At 38.8% G+C, this 19506-nt stretch overlaps 3 protein-coding genes across 5 annotated transcripts; 2 read left to right on the top strand and 1 right to left on the bottom strand.

Moving 5' to 3' along the window:
• Positions 1–4345: 4345 nt before the first annotated feature.
• LOC6638846 lies at positions 4346–16308 on the top strand. 3 transcript variants are annotated; one of them, XM_047011996.1, is made up of 8 exons: positions 4346–4843; positions 6361–7683; positions 7752–7882; positions 12632–12862; positions 13917–14271; positions 14340–14501; positions 14563–15284; positions 15382–16308. In XM_047011996.1, the coding sequence occupies exons 1-8, from the start codon at positions 4711–4713 to the stop codon at positions 16255–16257; spliced, it is 3933 nt and encodes a 1310-aa protein (XP_046867952.1). In that variant the 5' UTR covers positions 4346–4710; the 3' UTR covers positions 16258–16308. The 3 variants fall into 3 exon arrangements, with proteins under 3 accessions (XP_046867952.1, XP_046867954.1, XP_046867953.1); XM_047011998.1 differs by lacking the exons at positions 4346–4843; positions 6361–7683; positions 7752–7882; positions 12632–12862 and adding an exon at positions 13374–13846; XM_047011997.1 differs by lacking the exons at positions 4346–4843; positions 6361–7683; positions 7752–7882; positions 12632–12862 and adding an exon at positions 13374–13852.
• On the top strand, positions 10458–12376 carry LOC26529409 (cilia- and flagella-associated protein 157). Its single transcript, XM_015179158.3, has one exon. It carries the CDS (start codon positions 10538–10540, stop codon positions 12302–12304), a length of 1767 nt encoding a protein of 588 aa, XP_015034644.1. The 5' UTR covers positions 10458–10537; the 3' UTR covers positions 12305–12376.
• Positions 16309–17685: 1377 nt separating the features above from the next.
• On the bottom strand, positions 17686–19246 carry LOC26530014. Its single transcript, XM_047012172.1, has 2 exons — positions 17891–19246; positions 17686–17826 (listed from the first exon to the last, which is right to left on the bottom strand). The coding sequence occupies exons 1-2, from the start codon at positions 19121–19123 to the stop codon at positions 17755–17757; spliced, it is 1305 nt and encodes a 434-aa protein (XP_046868128.1). The 5' UTR covers positions 19124–19246; the 3' UTR covers positions 17686–17754.
• Between the last annotated feature and the right edge of the window lie 260 nt (positions 19247–19506).

Below are 19506 nucleotides of genomic sequence, written 5' to 3'. Positions count from 1 at the left end.
TCCAAAGCAATGTTGTCTCTAGAGAATTGTCCTCTGTAAAATGAGTTATAGTTGCCCCCTTAAGTATGCAATAAGCAAAAATAGATGCATTTTTTTGCATTTCACATACATAGAACGGCCACTGGTCCTGAGTAGTAAAGGATGTGCGATGCAAAGTAGATTTGCTTTCGTAAATCTTCTTAGTTCTTCCTAGCTCATTTTGTTGAGTGTAGTTTGCCCTAGGGTCGCTAGACACCGCGTCACATTGAAGTTACATATAAGCCACAATGAAACAGGGCAGAACAGGACACGAGAGCACAAGGCAGGGCATGGCGGGGGGAAGCGCAACTCCAACAGTTTGCCCTCTAGGCAAATGGTTGAATTGCATGCAAGTGGACGTCGCCGTTGCCGTTGCCGTCTCACCGCAGTAAGTGCTACTTAATAATTGACGACCCCGAAACGTTGGCACTGCCATAAACTTTGTCGGTAGCCAGGAACCAGGACCAAGACCAAGACCAGACTCAGTTTCTGCGTCTGATTCTGACTTCATTTTAATAAACGTCTGCGACGTCTGCACAGGAAACTTAGACTGACTAAACTAGAGACCACAAACTAAGACAGAATGGCAGGCTGGCAGGCTGGCAGGCTGACGGGATGGCTAGATGGCAGCAGCAGCAGCAGCTTAGTAAAGTCTTAAGTGCGGTGGGTGTGAATATGTGGGCGTGTTGGCATGTCGGCATCCGCCTTCAGTCTGCTCCTAAACTGTGCACTTAAATCAGTCAGCAACATCTACATTGTCAGTAGATGTGCACCGCCTTCTCTTGTCGTCGCCCATTTAGTAAGACGGGGGGTGGGGGGTATGGTAAAACTAGCTTTGCCCTTAAGGCAAGTGTCATTCCTTGTGGGTGACTTGTCTTTACCTTTAACTCTCCCACTCCCTCTCTCTCTCTCTCTCTCTCTCTCTCTCTCAGTCTCTTACTTTGTCACTCTACCTTGCCAGTAAGGTAAAGTCCTATCTAATTGCCATTGTAATTTCAGAATTGTCCTCTGACTGTGTGCATTCAACTGAAGCCTTATCAATGACGCTTCGTTTGTTTCAACTTGAGTACACAATTTCGGTAGCTTATTAAATAAGCTCTCTCTCTCTCTCTCTCACTATCCTCCTCTACACCTCCGCCATGAGAAAAACAAAAAAAAATGTATTCACATATGCTAATTAATGTGAGTAGAATTGATCAACTGACAAACTAATTAGTTAATTTTCTTAAATGGCATAAAATAATCCTTAAAACAAACATTGTTCAACGACAAGACATACGAAAGGTTATTGTATATTTTTAGGGGCCCAATTTAGTCTAAGAAAAACTTGCATTCAGTAGACATTATTGCATTTCCCATTAAGCCAATTCAGTTTCTAATATGTTCTTGCCAATTTCCTGAACAATATTCGACAAATCCGACAAAGCTTTTAATTTATGTGAATTTCGAAATGGTAGCACTTTTAATTGAAATTAAATTCTTTTCACATTTGCCATGTTTCCCCCAAAAATGGCTTAGCAAAAACTTTAATTTGCAGAGATTTCCTGTGTAGTTAGTTTTATGTGTTGGCCACGTTTTTTTGGGCAACCAACTGTTGTGTCCCTGTCGCCTTAAATTACACAAAAGTGTTTTTGCGGAAACTATGCCACACGTGTGTGTTGATGTTGATGTCGATGTGGACGTGGGCTAACTCATTAGCGGCCAACCAACTCAACTCAAAGTGGCCCAAAGGCTGAATCGGTGTGATCCTTGCACGTTTTGTAATTAAAGTTATCACGATTGGATTGGTGGGTGGGCATGGAAATGGGATGGGCCAACAGAGAGAGAGAGAGAAAGAGACGTCTGCACGCAATGACGGCGGCAGATTTCGCTAATGACAAACACAGAGAATTTATATATATATAGGTATATAGTTGGGCATTCACGGATGTTTACGGGGTTGATGGGCAAGGGCAGTTGGTTATTAAGACTCATGGTTGAAAAACTAAAGGAAAAACGTTGAAAATAAGAGAAGAAGAAAAACTAACAGCAAAATGCACAGCATAACTTCCGTTGAGGATACCAAAATACAAAAAAAAAAAAAAAACCTAAAATAAACATGTTGAGGCTGTCAGCAGCCAGCAGCTAGATTCGTGTATGTGTGTGTGTGTGTGTGTGCCGGTGTGTCAGCTGGTGATGTATTGCCTCACCTGGGGTTGCTCTAATGTTTTCATCTAGATTGTATAATTATGTGTATGGGCGCCTGAAGTGGTGCAGGGGTGTCTAATTCTCCATTCACCCTGCAGAGATCCCCACCACAAAAACAACCAACCAAAAATTTAAGCACAAAATTATACAGATGACGCAGTTTATTTTTAATGAAACAAAAATTTTTGGAATTGAACGCCATAACTTTTCGTGTTTGCCTTTTGTGTCTGCAATTGAAGGGAGACTTTTGGGTGTATGAGTGGGTGAATGTATTTCTTTTCTTTTTTTGTTTTTTTTTTGGGTCAAAAACAGACAATTCACTTGCTTTTATTAATAGTTTTGCCTTTGCCAAAAACATTTGCCAATAATAAACAATATCAAAATTCTATGTAAAAAGAACAAAAACAACTGAAGTGAAATTTGTATAAAATCAACTACAACAAAATGATATTTTTGACTATAGAATTTACAAGAGGATTTTGTGTTTCTGGTCAAGACCTTAATATTTCTCTATTTCCCTTTGAAATTATTGTTTTTATACCCTTGCAAAAAGGGTATATTAATTTTGGTCAGAATTGTCCAACGCATAGAAGGAAACATTTTCAACCACATAAAGTATATATATTCTTGATCAGCATGACGAGATGAGTTCATATAGCTATGTCCGTCCGTTCATCGGTCTGTCCGTCCAACCGTCCGTCTGGATCAACGCAAACTCCTCCTAGACCGTTAGAGCTAGAGAGCTGAAAGTGTAGGCTTATATATACTGCAGATGTATATACTTGGATTCAGCCGGATCGGACCACTATATCCTATAGCTCCCAGTGACTTTTCGCAATAACTTCGTTATTTTCTGTGCTATTGTCGTGAAACTTTATATTAAAGAGTTTATTACAACGACTGTGGCAAATTTGATCAAGATCGGATAACTATATCATATAGCTTCCATAGGAACGATCGGTGGAAAACAATGTCTTTTGTCTATAACTTTACTTTTGACGCGATTGCTTTCAAATTAAACATTTGTTAGTTTAATACATCTGTTAATGACTGTGCCGAATTTGAGAAAGATCGGGTAACTATATCATATAGCTCCCATAGGAACGATCGGTGGAAAACAGTGACTTTGATCAATATCTTCGTTATTTCCTATGCTAAGATTGTAGGCCGTTCTTTCGCAAAAATAAGCCTTTTTAGATAAAACGTTTTTCCATTTTTATGGCTAAGGATAAGGAGAGAGTTACCAAAAAAGTTGCAAGGGTATACAAACTTTGACGCGGTCGAAGTTAGCCCCGGCCCTCTGGTTTTTTGGCTTATTCAGAAATAACTTTTTTTCCCTTAAAAGATATAGGTTTCTAATAATCTGTTTATAGCAAACTCTTTTATTTTTTTGCTTTCGATTTTTTTATTGTTTCGTTGTTGGTTGTTTATTTTATTGGTTCGGCTTTTGGTCTATAACTTTTGCCAACAACAAAAAAAAAGGGAGAAAAATTGTATTGAATTGTGAAAATAATCGCCATAAAAATGTTTTGTGCACGACTTGTAATTGGTTTAAGAATTTATGAGGGTTGATTGTACTATGTATATTCGATTCTGTTTTGTTTTTTTTTTGTCCCCCCTCCTTCCTTGCATACCTCTTCTCAGTTTTTGTCGGGTTTTTGTTTCTTGCAAGACACACACACACACACACACACACAACAAGTCCAAACACATTGTGTATTGGACATGTATATTTTATGGGGGTAGTAAGGTATACAAAAGTGTGGACAGGGGGGGGGGGGGGAGTTTGAGGTGAAAGGAGCCATTGTTGGTAAAAACACATAGAAAATAACAAAGATTATTTATAATGGCCTTTATTTAAGCATTTTAATTGATTAAATAAATATATACCTACATTTCTTTTTTTTATGCAATGTTACAAGTCAATCAATTATTTTGATAGCCATTCATAATTTCATAAATATTGAATATCGGTTTCAATTTTCATTCATTCAACATGGCTCTTAAAGTATTCCAATTTTGTGGATGCGAGTTTTCTGTTTTGTTTTTGTTTTTTTTTTTGTTGAATAAATTGCGCATAAATTTAAGGATATAAATGTTGTTATCAGTTTGCTAAGTTGAAACTTTTTCGATTTTACAGAAATGCGATTTCCATTCCGTCTACTGCTTCTCCATCCGCTCAAATAGATGAGTATAACCCATATGGCCATGCTATTGACATTTCTGGAGTAAGGTAATCTCTCTCGCCTCTGTCTCTCTGTTGTGGAGGGGCATACAACGCTCCATTTGTTGCCTCAGCCATGTTAGCAGCAACAATGGGAAAAGCAACAGCAATGGCAGCAGCAGGAACATCTCAATTGGTTTTACTCAGGCGCCATTTGCAATAGAAAGGACACGCGAAACAAGGAGACCAAGGATACCGAAAAGGGTAAGGAGAAGGCAAGCCTCTTGGAATAGAACGAAAAAGGAAAGAAAAGTAAACGGCAACGGCAACGGCAATCTAAGATGAGCACAAAAAAGATGACTGCGAGTCGCAAGCGAAAGAAGACAATCGGCATGTTAACATCAGGCCTGAAATCAGTAGTCAAGTGGAAAATAATTCTATCATCAATAATGTTGCTACTATTAAGTGGAACAAGTGAGTACAGTGAACCAACATTTTTTTCCATTTTTTTTCCCCTCTTGTTTTCTTCCTTTCATATACATATTTAGTATATACTTAACTTATGACTAAGCTGATTTATATGCTTTGAATTGGGCGTGTGTTTGACAGTCATATTTCAATTAGGCCTCAGAAATAAATGCTTCAACGACCATGTCAGTAAATATTATCGTTATCCCATAGAATATATCGTATTCGTATTCATTGAACTTCTATTTATACGAATCAACGTAAAGTTTTAACAGAAATTTGCCCTTTCTTTATCTAATCGGTTGATTTTACAAATTCGGAATAACATTAATGTTTATTAACTGATTTAAGGTCAGATTTATGCTAATTGCAGTAAGATAAAAACAAAATCCTCTTAGAACTTAAACAAATTTCCCTTTCAAGTCTACAAAAATGATTGATTAAGTTTTTACAACGTTTTGTTAGTTAACTTGTCGAGTTAATTGCATTCTCTTTGTCTGCTGCACTTAATGAAAGCCTTCATCTCATGCCAAAAGGCATTCATTCATCTAGCCGCATTCTTGGGGCGACATCAATCTTTCGATTCCATCAAATTTGTCCCATTGTTGTGCCTCAATTAATAACGGAAACGTAAAGCTCTTGTTCCTATTATATCGGTGTGGCTTTGTTTTTATTTATTTTTTCATTTTCTTGCGTAATATTCTGCAATGGTCTTAATATATATAGACGACACAGAAAACATTTCACAATGGGCGGTTCTATGAATGGCGAATGCGACTTCTGTTTACTTGAGAGACTGAGATTAAGAGACAGGGACACAGAGATGGGAGAGAGAAAGGGAGACAGAAACAGAGGATGAGGAATAAGAAATAAATTACAAGGATTTATAATTTTGAATACCCTTGTTAAAATGGGGCATATTGGTTTTCATTAGTGCCATAAAGGAATGCATAAAATATATATATATATGTATATTCTAGATTAACACGATTAAACGATTTTATATAGTCATGGCTGTGCATCATTCGATTTACATTTGATACAGATCGATTTACCCATATAATCCAGGAAACTGGTGGAAAATAGATAAGTTTATTACTTTTCAGGCAATTGAGAAAAAACGTTAATAAGGAAAATTTGACGCAGTTCGATCTATGATATTATAAAGTTTTGGATTAGAACAATAGTTTTACTAAGGAACAGTTTTGTTTCGAATGTTATTCAAATCAATCTTGATGATTATAAAGACAAGTTGAAGTTCTGTTAAGTTTTACTTCTTCGAAATCGGAGGACCATGTCATATAGCTATCTGTGTGGGTTCCTTAAAGTTCTTTTGTTGGGACTACGATAACTTAAGAACTGGCAAGGGTATAGAAATTTCGATACCTTTTTCAAAGTTGATCCCGTCCCTCTGGTTCATCATTGTGCCTCCTTCCCTCCCTCTCACAATCCTATAGCTGTTGGCTCTTCATTGTCGCTCCCTCTCATACAATGTGTTTTTCTTTCTTCTATTTGAACAAAAGGTCACGTGCTGGCGTTGCGAAAGGGTCGCCTGATGTCTCCAAGCACATTTACAGCACTCAGTGGCGACCTGCATGTGCAGATTCAGTTCAATGGTAACGAAGCGGTCTCGGAGTCAGAGTCAGAGTCTGTGACAACGGCAACGGCAACGGCAACAACAACGACAACTTCTAGCCACTTGAGCACTGACAGGCAGAACGATGTGAACAAGAATACCATAATGAGCACTTTAGTCATTAGCAAAATCATTGATGATGTTCCGCAGCAGGGGCTGGAACAGGAACAGTCGGTGGAGCAGCAGCAGCAGCAGCGGTTGGAGCATTTACAGCAGCAATCACACCAGCAGCAGCAACATGCCAACGGGGGTAATGCCACACAGGTGTTGTTGCAACGGCGTCGCAAAGAGATTGTTCAGAATATACCACTCTTTCCCGATCCACGTTATAATGTCACTCAGGTGACAGTGCCATGTCAGACCTTTGTACGTGGCGGTCTCTATGAGATGCAAGTGATCAGTAATCTGAAGACAACAACCACAATGTTGTCGCAAAATCAAACGGATGTAAGCACTACGACCACATTGATGCCAGCCCAGGATGAGCGTCTATTGCAGACTCTCGATGTGAGATGGCCAAGTGCCGAAATGATTGTAAATCCGGTGCGGCTACGCACATATCCCAATCAACCAGTTGAGGTTAGTTTACGCTTTCCCGAGGTCAATTGTGATCGTGCTTTGGGTGGCTCCTTGCCCGAATTTTGGTTAGAATTGATCTACTGTGGCAAGAATCGAACTTGCAACGGTCCCAATATCCCAAGATCGAGTGTACTCTTTGCCGAACAGGTGCGAGGATTTCCCAAACAAAAATTGGTCCATCTGGGCTGTGAGCTATTCGGTCTGGCTGGTAATTATGCGGTACAATTGCGACCCATGGTGGCCAGTCTAAATGTGCCCACAACACGTCGCATGATCAGTGTCGATTGGAGCGATGAGTTTGTCTTCAATGTGTATGCTCGCAGTATATTTCCATGTGATCCGCATACTGGAATTGGTGTACTCTACGAGTATCCTGGTTGCATTTTAGAGCAAGGTGATCGTGTAAGACTTTATGCCAAGCTACGAGCGGATGTTGCCTCCCTAAAACCGCCGACATCATTGCATTATGTGGCCGAACAGCGTGTGATTAAGAGTCAGCACTCACTATACTTTGCCTGCGATTTGTTTTCCGAGAAATATGTGGAATATTGTTTTGTTTATGTGAGTCAAGCGATTTCTGGTGCTGTGGCCGATGTCCGTATGGATTGTGTTCCCGCTTTGCCAGTTAGTGGTAAGTTAATTAAATCGTATGGTAAATAAAATGAGATTGATCTATTTTTGTTTTATTTTTGCCAACAGATTCCGATACAGGGGGCTGGGGTGAATGGAGCGAATGGACGCCCTGTTCAACCAATTGCCTTGGAGGTACACGCAATCGTTACCGTTTCTGTGATTCACCACCGCCACGCTATGGAGCTAAATTCTGTGAGGTTTGTATTGTTTAATTTCACACACATACATACGTACGTATATACTGCTTCCTCCTGGACTCTTCTCTCACCACACATAGCTACATAATTCTATTGATTTATGAGGAGGCCAAATAAATGCCTGAATTCTCAACTAGATATGTATTAATAGCCTTCAAGGTAAGAAGGACATTTAAGAAGTTTGACTAAAAGTTTTTTGTCGACGAAACTTTGAATACAAAATAGTCCTTATTTATCTTATTTTACTATAGTCCATAAGGATTTTGTTTTGTGCTGTTCCCTCAAGTGATATTATAGTTTTTCTCGCTTTGTTTACATATTTTTGTAAATTAAGTTGCCTCAACTTTTAGTGAAACCCTCGTTAAGACTGCCAACAAATCAAGCACCACTCCTTGGATTCAACTGTCTGTCGGTTCACTAACCAACTCCTATTGAATATATATTGTATGTGCGAGAGTCTTTTCGCTTAATACCTCCAACAGCTTTTGACTCTGGCAGCCTTGTCTTTTGCCAGTTGTCCTCGAGGCTTTCGACTCGGCTCGACGAGTTCATGTTTCACTTTGTAGGACCTGTTCACACCCACATTGCGCCCACTAGCAGAGTAGAACTATTTCATTGTTTGCTGTTATTTCTGCCCTAAAGGGCCAAGAGGCATGGGGCAGGGCAGGAGGGTAGTAGTAGTAAGAGATAGATGGGGTGGGCCTGCTGCAAGTTGTCTGTGTGTATCAACATTGCGACACTTGCTCCAGATTGCGTGGGGAATTTACGATGCTTCCGACAATTGTATGCGGCGCGGCACACTTCATTTTTCTTCTTTTTACATTCGTTTTTATGTTTTTTTTTTTCTCTTTAGTTTTTTCGTTTTTCTGTTTTCTTTCTTTGTTTTTCTGCTGCTGATGCTGCCACCTAACAACCACCCCAACGCATTTCATTATCCAAAAACTTCCGGCATCAACATGAAGCGATAGGGGCACATTTGTTCCCATAGTTTGTGAAACTTGTTGAGAACAATTACAAGAAAACTTTTTAAATGTGCGCCTAGCCTGCTGCACCTTTCTCCATACATATCTGTCCCCTCTATATACATATATGTGTGTACACTTACATGTGTAAGTATGTCATTGCGGAAGCTGTGAAACAATGCCAAAGCGAAGCCTTTTGGCGTAAAATTTCCATTGCAATATGGTGGCGATGGCGGTGGCGGATTGGTGTTTGTGCCTTGGAGACTTACTTATAACCATTTGACTCCTACTACTTGAGTAGACAAACATTTACTGTCATGGACTATTAATCAAATAGCACCATTGGCGCCCTAGCCTAGAGTTCTAGTAGTAGTTTTAAGCCTTCAGCACTTCAAATGAACTCAGGCTATGCGTATGTGCTCTGTGAAGCCAAAAAAGAGAGAATAGCGAGAAAAGGATACTCAAGTGAGACACTTTCTTTGTTGCAATCTTACTTATAGTTCTTCTTTTACTCACTTTTGTAAGGTCTCAACTTTCTAACCAAATTTCTTAACTTTTTAATTCGATTGCCTAAACAACACTTTGACGACACTTTCAAAGAATAAATAACACTTGAAAAGTTTACATAGTTCCGTCAATATGTTTAGATCGTATTGAAGAAGGTAATCTAGAGAGAAAGTACTTTGGTTTCAGTCGCATTAAGGTTAATGATTGAATTGATTGTTCCTTGTTCTTAAATACATATGTTTTAAATATATAAAAGTAGCTAGTTTTGCCGTTTTTTTTTCACTTTTCTTACCTGATTAGGCTAAAGTCTACAGGGTCTACACTGCATATTGCATAATTTAGGCAACAAATTTCCTTAATTTCTTATTCCTAGATGTAACATTAACCTAAACTATATCAGGTTGCATATTTAAGCATATATTTGTATGCCAAAATTCTACAAAATAGTTTAACAACATACATAGGTAGAGTTTTTAAAACTATTTCAGGCAGTAGTTGTTTTTTTTTAAATCACAAACTTAAAAAATTAATTGAAACTTTTATCTTCATAATGGTATGGCATTGAAATGTCCCAAAAAAGTTGACTTTGATGAAAATTTCTCAGTCTACTCGTCTTTTGCTGCTGATGAACCAAATATATAGCATACTTATTGGGGCCGCAAATGTTTAACTTTTGCCTGGTTTGTTTTTATGCATACATATTTACATATTTTGGCGACTAACGGTATAGATTTTGTCACTCTTTCCCCTTTTAATGGTTGCAGGATATTTTTAAGTAAACAAAAACCATACAAAAGAAATAAACTTTATGTGGTTAACCACTTCTCTGACCCTAATATCCTTTGAAGTCATATTCCTACTTTCTGTTTGGTTACCACTGACAATCATGCTAACAAGTGTTTCATTTAAGTTTGTGATAGCTTTTTTTTCTTCAAAAAAGCTTTAAGTTAATTGATATAAAGCTTATTGCCCCGACAACCAAGTTCACTTGTTTATTTAGAGCAATTTCACTTCAGTATGAGAATTTCAAATTTCTAACTAAATCCACACATCCTAGAACTCTATGAGAATAGTGTCACTTTCAATTTAACTCATATACCAGTCGAATATTCGTCAGTCGAATCAGTCGAATCAGTCGAATACAATAAATAACAACGAAACAACTAAAATAATTTACTAAAACAAAATGCCACCAAAGAAAAAGGGAAAGGGTAAGAAAAAGGATAAGAAGGATCCAAATAAACTAACCATGGTGGACCGCACCTTCTATGAGCTGACCATAACCGATTTGAATCAGAAGCTGTCACGTCTGCGTTCCCATGTGGCTGGACTGGATGAATCGAATGTTGGCTTGTCGGAGAAGCTGCGTGAAGTTGAGGTGGATCGGACCGATGTGGCTGCCCATTTGGAACGCATGTTGGCCGACCGTAACAATAGCATAACCGAACTGGAGGAACGTCTGGTAGAGATATCCAAAGTGCGTGAGGATGAGAATCGTAGTGCCGAAGAGAAGATATCCGAGCTAGAGACCAAATATAAAGCCATGCACGATCAACTTAGTTCGGAGATAAAGTTGCTCAATGGTAAACTAAATTCATTGGACGAGTTTCGTATACAACGTGATGTATTATTGGCCAAATTCGATAGCCAAGAGGCCGATCTCAAGGAAAAGGAAAAAGAACAAAAAGAGGCTCTCTACAATATGGAACAGAAGGCCGTGGTCGAAAAGGATGCCCTCAAGAAGGAAGTCGAACAGAAATTACTTCAAGTATCCGAAGACTTTACACGTTCCAGTGAAATACGAAATGCCGGATATACACGACGTTTGATACGTGAGAATATAGCCCTGCAAAGGGAGATTGATTCGCTGGTTACATCCCAAATCAAGTTGCAGCAACAATTCAGCAGTCAAAAGGAAAAGCACAAAGAGATCGAAGAGCAATACAGTGCTCTGGAACAAATCAAAAACGAATTGGTACACAATTCGGTGACCAAACTCAAAATAATCGAAGCTCTAACCTCGAACTATGAGAAACTGAAGGCAAAATATGTTGAAAATTTACGCTTCCGCAAGGCCTATGAATCCCAACAACAGACCGATCAGAGTGAGCAGTTGAAGCAGAAGAATGCAGTAGCTAAATTGGAAGATTTGACCAAGCAAATAGATATACTCACCTTGGAGAATAAGCATCTGGTGGTAATACATGAACACAATGAACGCGAACTCTTGCGTCTCTGGAGCGTTGTCCATCAAATAAAGGTTACGGTACGGGATGCCATTGTAGCCGAACAAAGTGCCACACTGTTTCCCCAACGACTGATCGATGCCAAAGTGGATCCACCGGAAGTTATTCAAGAAGTCCAGGAAGATGCCAAGGCTTTCTGCAAGCTGACACGCATGGATTTGCTGTCCAAACTAATGGACCTTGTTAGTTCACACTCTGAGGAAATGCCGCGTCCTGCCTCAATTGGTGGCACTTCTATGGCTCTATATGCCCCCGGAAAAATGGGCTTCATGCCACAACAATCAAAGGCCGCAAGCAATGACAAGAACCGCACTGGAGTTGTTCCCAAACAACTAGTTGATCCTTTACAACAGGATGACGAGCAGATGACTGGACAGGCACAGAAAATACAACATGGCAATGAGTATTCCATTATCGATGTCGAACTTGGTGCCACTTTGTATGTTTCGACATCGCGTGAAGAAGAATTTGTGGAAATGGAAGAGGAGAACCCCGAAGAGTCAGATGCCAAGAAGGAGGCACCACAACCATCAGGGGCAGGAGCACCAAATGCAGCGATCCCAACTAAAACTCCAATTCCCGAAGTCTCTAGTGATCACAAATCATCTCGCAGTGTCGCTGGCCACGAGACTCAAAGTACAACCCAAACTGGTGAAGAGCAGACTATCGAAGAGGAAGGAGATTTCGATATAAATCTTTTCTATTAATGAGACTTATATAGAAAATGATTATAACTATATTTGTATAACTGAATAAAACTTTCGATTCGACGAATACAACTTTTGCTTTACTTCTCTTTGTTATCAAACCAAAAAATTCCCTTTATTTATACCCTATTTTAGAAGAATTTGAAAAGTTGTCGTTTTGCGACGATTTCTATATCTGATCGGGATACAAGTTACATGAGAACAGAAACAGGGAGAAGCATAGAAATAGACTGACCACCTTTAAAAGGAGTAACCAACAAAAAGGATAAACTATTTAAACACATTTAAATTTTTTCCTTTCCTCATGGTTTGTTTTTTTTATTTTAGGGTCCTTCGGTTCAGACAGAGAAATGTGGCAAAAGCATTGCCGATACCTGGGATTGTATTTACGAAACATCCGGGACAGTGTTAAATAAATCAAATAACACGGAGGTTAGCCAGGAAATTGGACCCGGCTGTCGTTGTGGCTGTATTGTCCATTTGGGTGCGTCCAAGCCCAAACGTATAATAGCCGGTGCCACGCAAAGTTGTCCGGGACGCTCCTTTTGGTTGGTACAGGTAAGTGAATGAATGAAAGCGGAATGAGTGGTTAGTTGGCAAAGGGAAACTAACTATGCCAAAGTTTTCCTGTTTGTCCATGTAGTTAAAGTTTTTTTTTTTTGGGGGAACGGCAAAGTTCTTTGTTGGCTTTTTTTCTGTTTTTGGCGTCAACGGTCAGTAATAACCATAAAAATGAACAATGCCAAACATTTTGGAAGTGTGTCCATGAATAAAAATTCCGCACGCTTTAGCCAAAGATAATAATGATAATGATGATGATGCTGGGCCTTTTCCATATCCAAATAACCAAACACACATACTTACACTGGCACACACACACACACATACCCACAGGGCCGTAGAGAATTTATTAAGGCCTCAAGGGGAAATTCCGGAAATTCCTTTAAAATTTTGTTAATGCTCAAATAACATTAATATTTTCGGAGAAGTAGTTGTAATTTAAAAATAAAATAGTTTTGATATTGTCTTTGAGAGAATTGATTATTTATTTGTTTTATTATTTTACTGACTGAAAGTCAAATGATTTTAAACCGATAAATTTAGCTTAGAGAGAGTTTTCAAATTGTACGAAATGGAAAATGAGAACCTGAATAAAATATAACGTTTTTAAACTAACTCGCGAGTCTGGAATTCCCCTAAGAACTCGTCCTCTCGACGTCTCTGCATACACACACACACACACACACACACACATACAGATGAAAATTCTATATAAAGGACCTTCGGTTAATGTACCATGCCACAGAAATGTCAGGACAAAAGTGCTGAAAGTGAATTGAATGCGATGTAGCTCGAGGGTTGAACCTAATTCATGCATAATAAATGTTCTGCTTTCTATATAGTCAAGAGCCAACCCCGAAACTATTATAGTCGAGAGTGGGTCACAGCATTGACCTGACCAGGCAGTTTTATGGATTGATTAGACCAAGCCAATTGAGTCAAAGAATGTTCAATCAAAACTTTGACTACAATTCCAGCCGAGTGTGTGTGCGTCTGTGGATTAGCCCCCCCTCATTAAAGATAACCGTTTTCGATGTTTGTTTTCTCTTAGGTGGATGGCGAGGAAACTATCACTTTAGCTCTCAGTTTTCTTCGACTGCCCTGTGCCACGCAGTATATTAAAGTGCGTGATGGTCCTTCACTTTCGTCTACTTTGCTTGTGGAACTAAATGGTGCTGCAATTCTCAAAGGGCCTCTTGCCGAGGCTGGCAAAACTTATGTTGAGTCGACCGGTGGACAACTTTTGGTTGAGTTCTATGCTGGCGAAATGTCAAATTCAACAACAAATCTTGATGATGGGGGTGAAGGAGCAGGAGCAGGAGCCGGAGCTGGAGCTGGAACGCCAACAACAACTACAACAGCAACCTGTACTGGTGGTTTTATGGCAAATGTGCAGCAGCAATTGGGTGAGTGACAAGGACAACAAATGCAGAAGAAGTGGAAATTTCATATACTTTTTTCCAACAATTTTTAGCTTCAGCCAAAAACGTAAGCACTACACTTCTAGCCTCTACACGACTCTCGGCCAAGAGTCGAGCCATTTCACAAAAGCCCAAATCAAGAATGCGTTTCACCTTGGTGCACTTGAGTGCTATGATTTTCGCCAGCATTATTATATTAATAAGCGCCTTGTTGGGTAAGTTTATCGTTGTTATTATCACATGCAATGCAAGCTCATAGTTTGAATATTTTTTTAGGTGCCCAGTATGTGGTGCGTTATCGTAAATATCATTTGGCTGTGGCTCGCCGTCAGGATGAAGGCTCGCGCTTGCATACACCAAGAGCATCGCTTAGCTCACTGCAAGGACCACCCTCGCGTGCCATGTCCACGACCACACTGCTGTCGGAGGTTATATATCTGGTGAAAATGCGACCCAAACATCAATTGCGTCACTCTATATTGCGGGAAAGTGTTGATGCCGAGAATTTGGCCCACGAAACAGAATTCAAAGAGACCGATTCACCGGGCGGGGAGATGGTGAAATGTGATCACCAAGAATTTGGTAGCTCAGCCTCCATGTTGACACTGCGCAATGAACGCACTTCACCCTCAAGATCTCTGACACGCAGCGAAAGCTTTGCAGGCTCACCCCTATCATCGGGTGAGGCAAATGCCAGTGAGACAATACCCACAGAGGAGAGTCCCATTGAGGGGACTTCGCCGGATGAGCATATGGTTAGCTGTAAAGACAGTGCCAAGGATTCGGAATCGATTATCTCATCCGGAATGAGCTCATTGTGCCACAGTCCACCAATGAATAGCAAACGTTTGAGCAAATATTCGGATCGTTATGATGCTATCACCCTGAAGATGCTGACATCGACTCGACTCGACGATGCCAGTTCCTTGAATTCGGCCTGCGGATCCTTGCCTTTGGCGCGCATGGGATCACGAAGTGTCAGCTCATCGCTGACAAATGTGAGTTGAGCCGGTTGACTAAAAAGAAACTATCAAATCGTTATGATTACTTTTGATATGTAAATTAATGGAAATTCTGTATTGTTTGTGTTTTCAGGGCTGCTATTCGCCAGCGGCAAGTGTGGTTAGCACGGCAACCATACGAACTACCAGTAATCCCAAGGAATCAAAGGAGAAACAGAATCGCAAAAAACTGTTGGCTCGTCCTGGCTCCGAGTTCTCGTTGGGCAATCAAGAGGAACTCGAATTGGACTATTATGATTATAATGTGATCAATGCTGGAGCAGCACCGGGTTCCTATCTGGGCATGGATCCAGCCTATTTAGTCTGGATACCACCATTCGAAGAGGTGGCCGAACAAAGAGAAGATGATGACAAGACTCCCGAGCCAGTAAGAGTAGACCAGATCGATGCCGAGGCCGAACCCCTCTATGAGGAAATCCAAATGCCCAAATATGGTCACTACCTAAGTCCGGCTAGCAATACAGAGTCAAGTAAATCAACCACAGCCGACAATACGCCCAGTCCAGAGGAACGTTCTCCCCTAACCAGCGAGCAACAGAGCAAGGCCAGTTCACCCAATTGTGAGGTCAAAGAGAAACTGTTAAAAAGCCATGCCATGACCAAACAACCAACTCCCTACATGTCGCGCAAACAACGCCGACAGGCCAGGCAACAATTCAAATCAAGCCAATCACTAGAGACTGGCGCAGTTTTGTATTCCGATATAGTACCAGTTCATCAGAAATTGGATAGGGATCATGATCTCAGTGAAGCGTCAATGAATGGCTCATATGTGGAAAAGGAAACGGCCTGCGAAAAGGATAAAACATCGCGAAAAATGCAAGAGTTCTTGGAACTAGATGATATACAGTTCGCCGATGAAAGTGGCAGCGATTATGAGACAGCAACACTCAAGGGGATTCCCGTCGATATGGAAACGCATGGCAAATCCAAAGAAGTGGCCGTCTAATAGCTTTTTTTTTTGACTTGACTTGGATGAAAAGGTGTATATATATATACGTAGAAGTGCAGCACAAATCAGAAATTAAATATTATATGCAATTAAGTATGTGTAGTTATTCTAGTTGTATCATATATACATATATCAGCATTACAAGAAAACAAAAAAAGAAAACCAAAAAATGATTAAAGGATTTTTTAATATTTAATAGTTGTTAAATGAGCATAAGAAGAAAAAAAAATTAATCATTTCGATTCAAACAAAAACTTCATGACTTGTACATATTAAATGAAAAACTTGAAGATTTATAGGCAGAAATAATTATAGTAATTTTTTTTTATATTATTGTTCTTTGCCTGCAGGATAATTAATTTTTAGTAATAGTTTTCTAAGTATTTCGTCTTGCTATCAGTATTATATTTATTTATTTATCGTTTTTTTTTTTTCTTATTGAGAAAACAAATTAGAAAATTTCAATTATGGCCTTTTTGTGATTTACTAAGCATTTTTCTAGTCAAAATTATTTCTAGTCAAAATTGATAAATGATAAAAATGAAAGAAAAATTTAATGACCCTTGTAACTAATTTATGATTTAATCAAAACTATTTTTTTTTTTAGTTTTTGTTAAGCTAACCGCTCTCTGTGCTATGAATACGAGTATAAATAAAGACATAACAGATATAACAATTAAAAGTATAATTTATTTTATAGCCCATGGAAACGGAATTCAAGTGAAATAAATTGAATTTCTTTACAGATCAATTGATGATTATCAATTGTTATTTATCTGTAAAGAATTTCAGTTTATGCCACTATTAAAATTGGTTTCTCTTTGGGCATATGTGTGACTCTGATGCAGTGCGGCACTCCTTGACAGACTGTGACTGTTTGCCGTATAATTTGATCGTCCTGAATGTCTTGAAGTTTACGTTTTTCCTTGTTAATTTGCCTTTGGGTTATATATGCCTTTAATTCTAAACGCTTTGATTCCCTCTTCATTTGAGCTATGAATGGGGCATCCTTTTGATGGCCATTACGATGAATTTGTTTGCATATACAACAACAGCTTTGACATTTTGTAGGAGGCTTATTCTTTGGAGGTTTACTGGTTTTCTCCTTGACGGGTTTCTTGGTTTTCAATGGCCTTGCTACTGGTAACTCAGTTGCTTTATGAAATTCCTGTGAATTCGAATGCGATATGAGTGTCTCTGGTAATTGATAAGGATATAGCAATAGTTCTTCAACATTAATGCCATCAAGCGTTAAATCATCCAAATCATCAAAAGCGGAGTGTCCATCAAATAGATAACATTGTAATTTACTTAAACGCTGTTCGTACGTTTCCTGATCATTTTGATTGGTATCATCGAGTTCCGCTTGTTCAAGGATCTCTTTTCGTTTCTGATTCACGAATATATCATTCGGAAGGAGAGAAAATATTTTCCTTTTCATATGAAACAAATCGCTGGGTTTAATACGTTTAGATTTTTGACGTCTTGACGTTCTCAAGGTAACTGGAGCTGATATATGAGAAAGCCCAGACTTTTTAATGGTTTTTCTTCCTTGTTTTGTCGACGCTAAGGAACGATTCTTAATTGAATTTATAGTTTTATTTTGATGGAATTTCTGCATTTGACTTGCCTGTGATTTATGACCTGAAGTAGCTGCATTTTTCTTCGAACTCATAAATTGTTGCGATTTTGCCAATAAAACTGAATTTATGCTTTGTTGTGAGGTTCGTTCTTCTTCTATTGGTAATACTTTACGCGACCCAAAAGTACGAACTGAGTGATGAAAAGAGCTATGACTTTTCTGCGATCCTTTGCTTAGTTCACTTTCCGAAGATGTACGTGGAGATCGTAATATATTGAATTTCGAAACATCCGTACTTTCTTCCATTTTTCTCTGGGATGCTAATGGAATTGAATAAACAGTCTCCTCCGAGGCTAGACGCTCATTAACTTCGTATGCCAAAGTTTTGGGTGATATTTGATTAGCTCTTGGTTCAATTCCATTTCTAACTGCTGGTACTTTTGAATTGTTATCTAATTTAGGTATGAGGACAGTGGAATCAAAGACTCTGGATATTGCAGAACGGCTTTGTTGTAATCCCACAATTGATTCAGTTTGGGAACCAGTATGTGACCGTCGACCCGTGACAGTTTTACCAAATTGAACTGTGGCCCTAAATTTAAGTGATTTTCGCTTCTTTGATTTTCTAGATAATGCCACAGAAGGTTTTTTCACTTTTCGTGTGCCGCGGGGCTTACTTTTCGTTATTATCTTTTTCTTATGGTGTACCTTATAAACGGGCACTTCTGGATATGGACGAAATATGTTTTCATCTTGATCTTTGGCAATGGGTTGTTTATATATTGAAGAACTATTTAATAATAGAAATGAATTCTCTGCCACATTAGTTGGCTTATTCAGCCAACCTTTTAGTTTATCATAGATTTCATTGAAAATTCGATCATCTTTCACTTTCATATTCTGCGCCACCATTCCACCATTTTGTCTTGTGACACAATTAGGTCTTAAAATGGGGCTTATTTTATTATCGTCGGCAATATCTTGACTGGCTTTAAGCATTTGATAGAATATATTCTTTCTACGTTCCGCTTTATCGACCTCATCTCTTTTCCAACCAGGCACTTTCAATATACTCGAGACTCGCCGTGTCAGAGGCACCATATCGTGTTGGGCACTGAGTCTTCTATTATTCAGACTTCTTTGATTTGTTCGACATGTTTGCCAAGCTAAGGAACTACGATCAGATTTTCCAATATTGTATAATACATTTTCCACTGCATTGGACAGATATTTGGCTTTCGGGTTTACATAAAAGCGAATGCCATTGGCAAATGACGTCATATTGTGCGTTTGAATTTCTTCAATTTAGAATTTGGATTATGTTATTATGAAGCTTAAGGTAATAAAAGACATGGACGTAAACAATTTATTTTTAAGGTAATATAAATCATGAATGAAAAGCTTACTTTTTTTTCTACTTTATTTGGAGTCAAATCAAATTTCCCATCGCTTGCTCGATAACGATAACAACAACGATAGCGTGAGTAAATATCGAAGCCATTGCCAGCCCTAAATTCAAAAACTATCGCCAATGCGCAAGTCACGCGCCATTTAATTTAACATATGTATTTAAACTTTTATTAATTCAGAAAAATATTTCGCTTATCAATTGAAATAGACTTAAAGTACAGCAACAAAAAAAAAAAAAAAAATTAATACATACA

This window comes from Drosophila willistoni, assembly GCF_018902025.1.
Source record: "Drosophila willistoni isolate 14030-0811.24 chromosome XR unlocalized genomic scaffold, UCI_dwil_1.1 Seg144, whole genome shotgun sequence".
NCBI classification, from domain to species: domain Eukaryota; kingdom Metazoa; phylum Arthropoda; class Insecta; order Diptera; family Drosophilidae; genus Drosophila; species Drosophila willistoni.
The sequence above is the reverse complement of the archived record's forward strand: the minus strand, read 5'-3'. Positions and strand labels throughout refer to the sequence as shown.

Bases quoted from the DNA above. Each gene is read 5' to 3' on its own strand.
- LOC6638846 (XM_047011996.1), top strand. From the start codon at position 4,711: ATGAGCACAAAAAAGATGACTGCGAGTCGCAAGCGAAAGAAGACAATC. The intron at 7,883-12,631 runs GTTTGTATTGTT...TTTTTATTTTAG, and splicing joins ATGGAGCTAAATTCTGTGAG to GGTCCTTCGGTTCAGACAGA. The intron at 14,502-14,562 runs GTAAGTTTATCG...ATATTTTTTTAG, and splicing joins ATTAATAAGCGCCTTGTTGG to GTGCCCAGTATGTGGTGCGT.
- LOC26529409 (XM_015179158.3), top strand. From the start codon at position 10,538: ATGCCACCAAAGAAAAAGGGAAAGGGTAAGAAAAAGGATAAGAAGGAT.
- LOC26530014 (XM_047012172.1), bottom strand. From the start codon at position 19,123: ATGACGTCATTTGCCAATGGCATTCGCTTTTATGTAAACCCGAAAGCC. The intron at 17,827-17,890 runs GCAAGTCAAATG...ATCGTTCCTTAG, and splicing joins CTTCAGGTCATAAATCACAG to CGTCGACAAAACAAGGAAGA.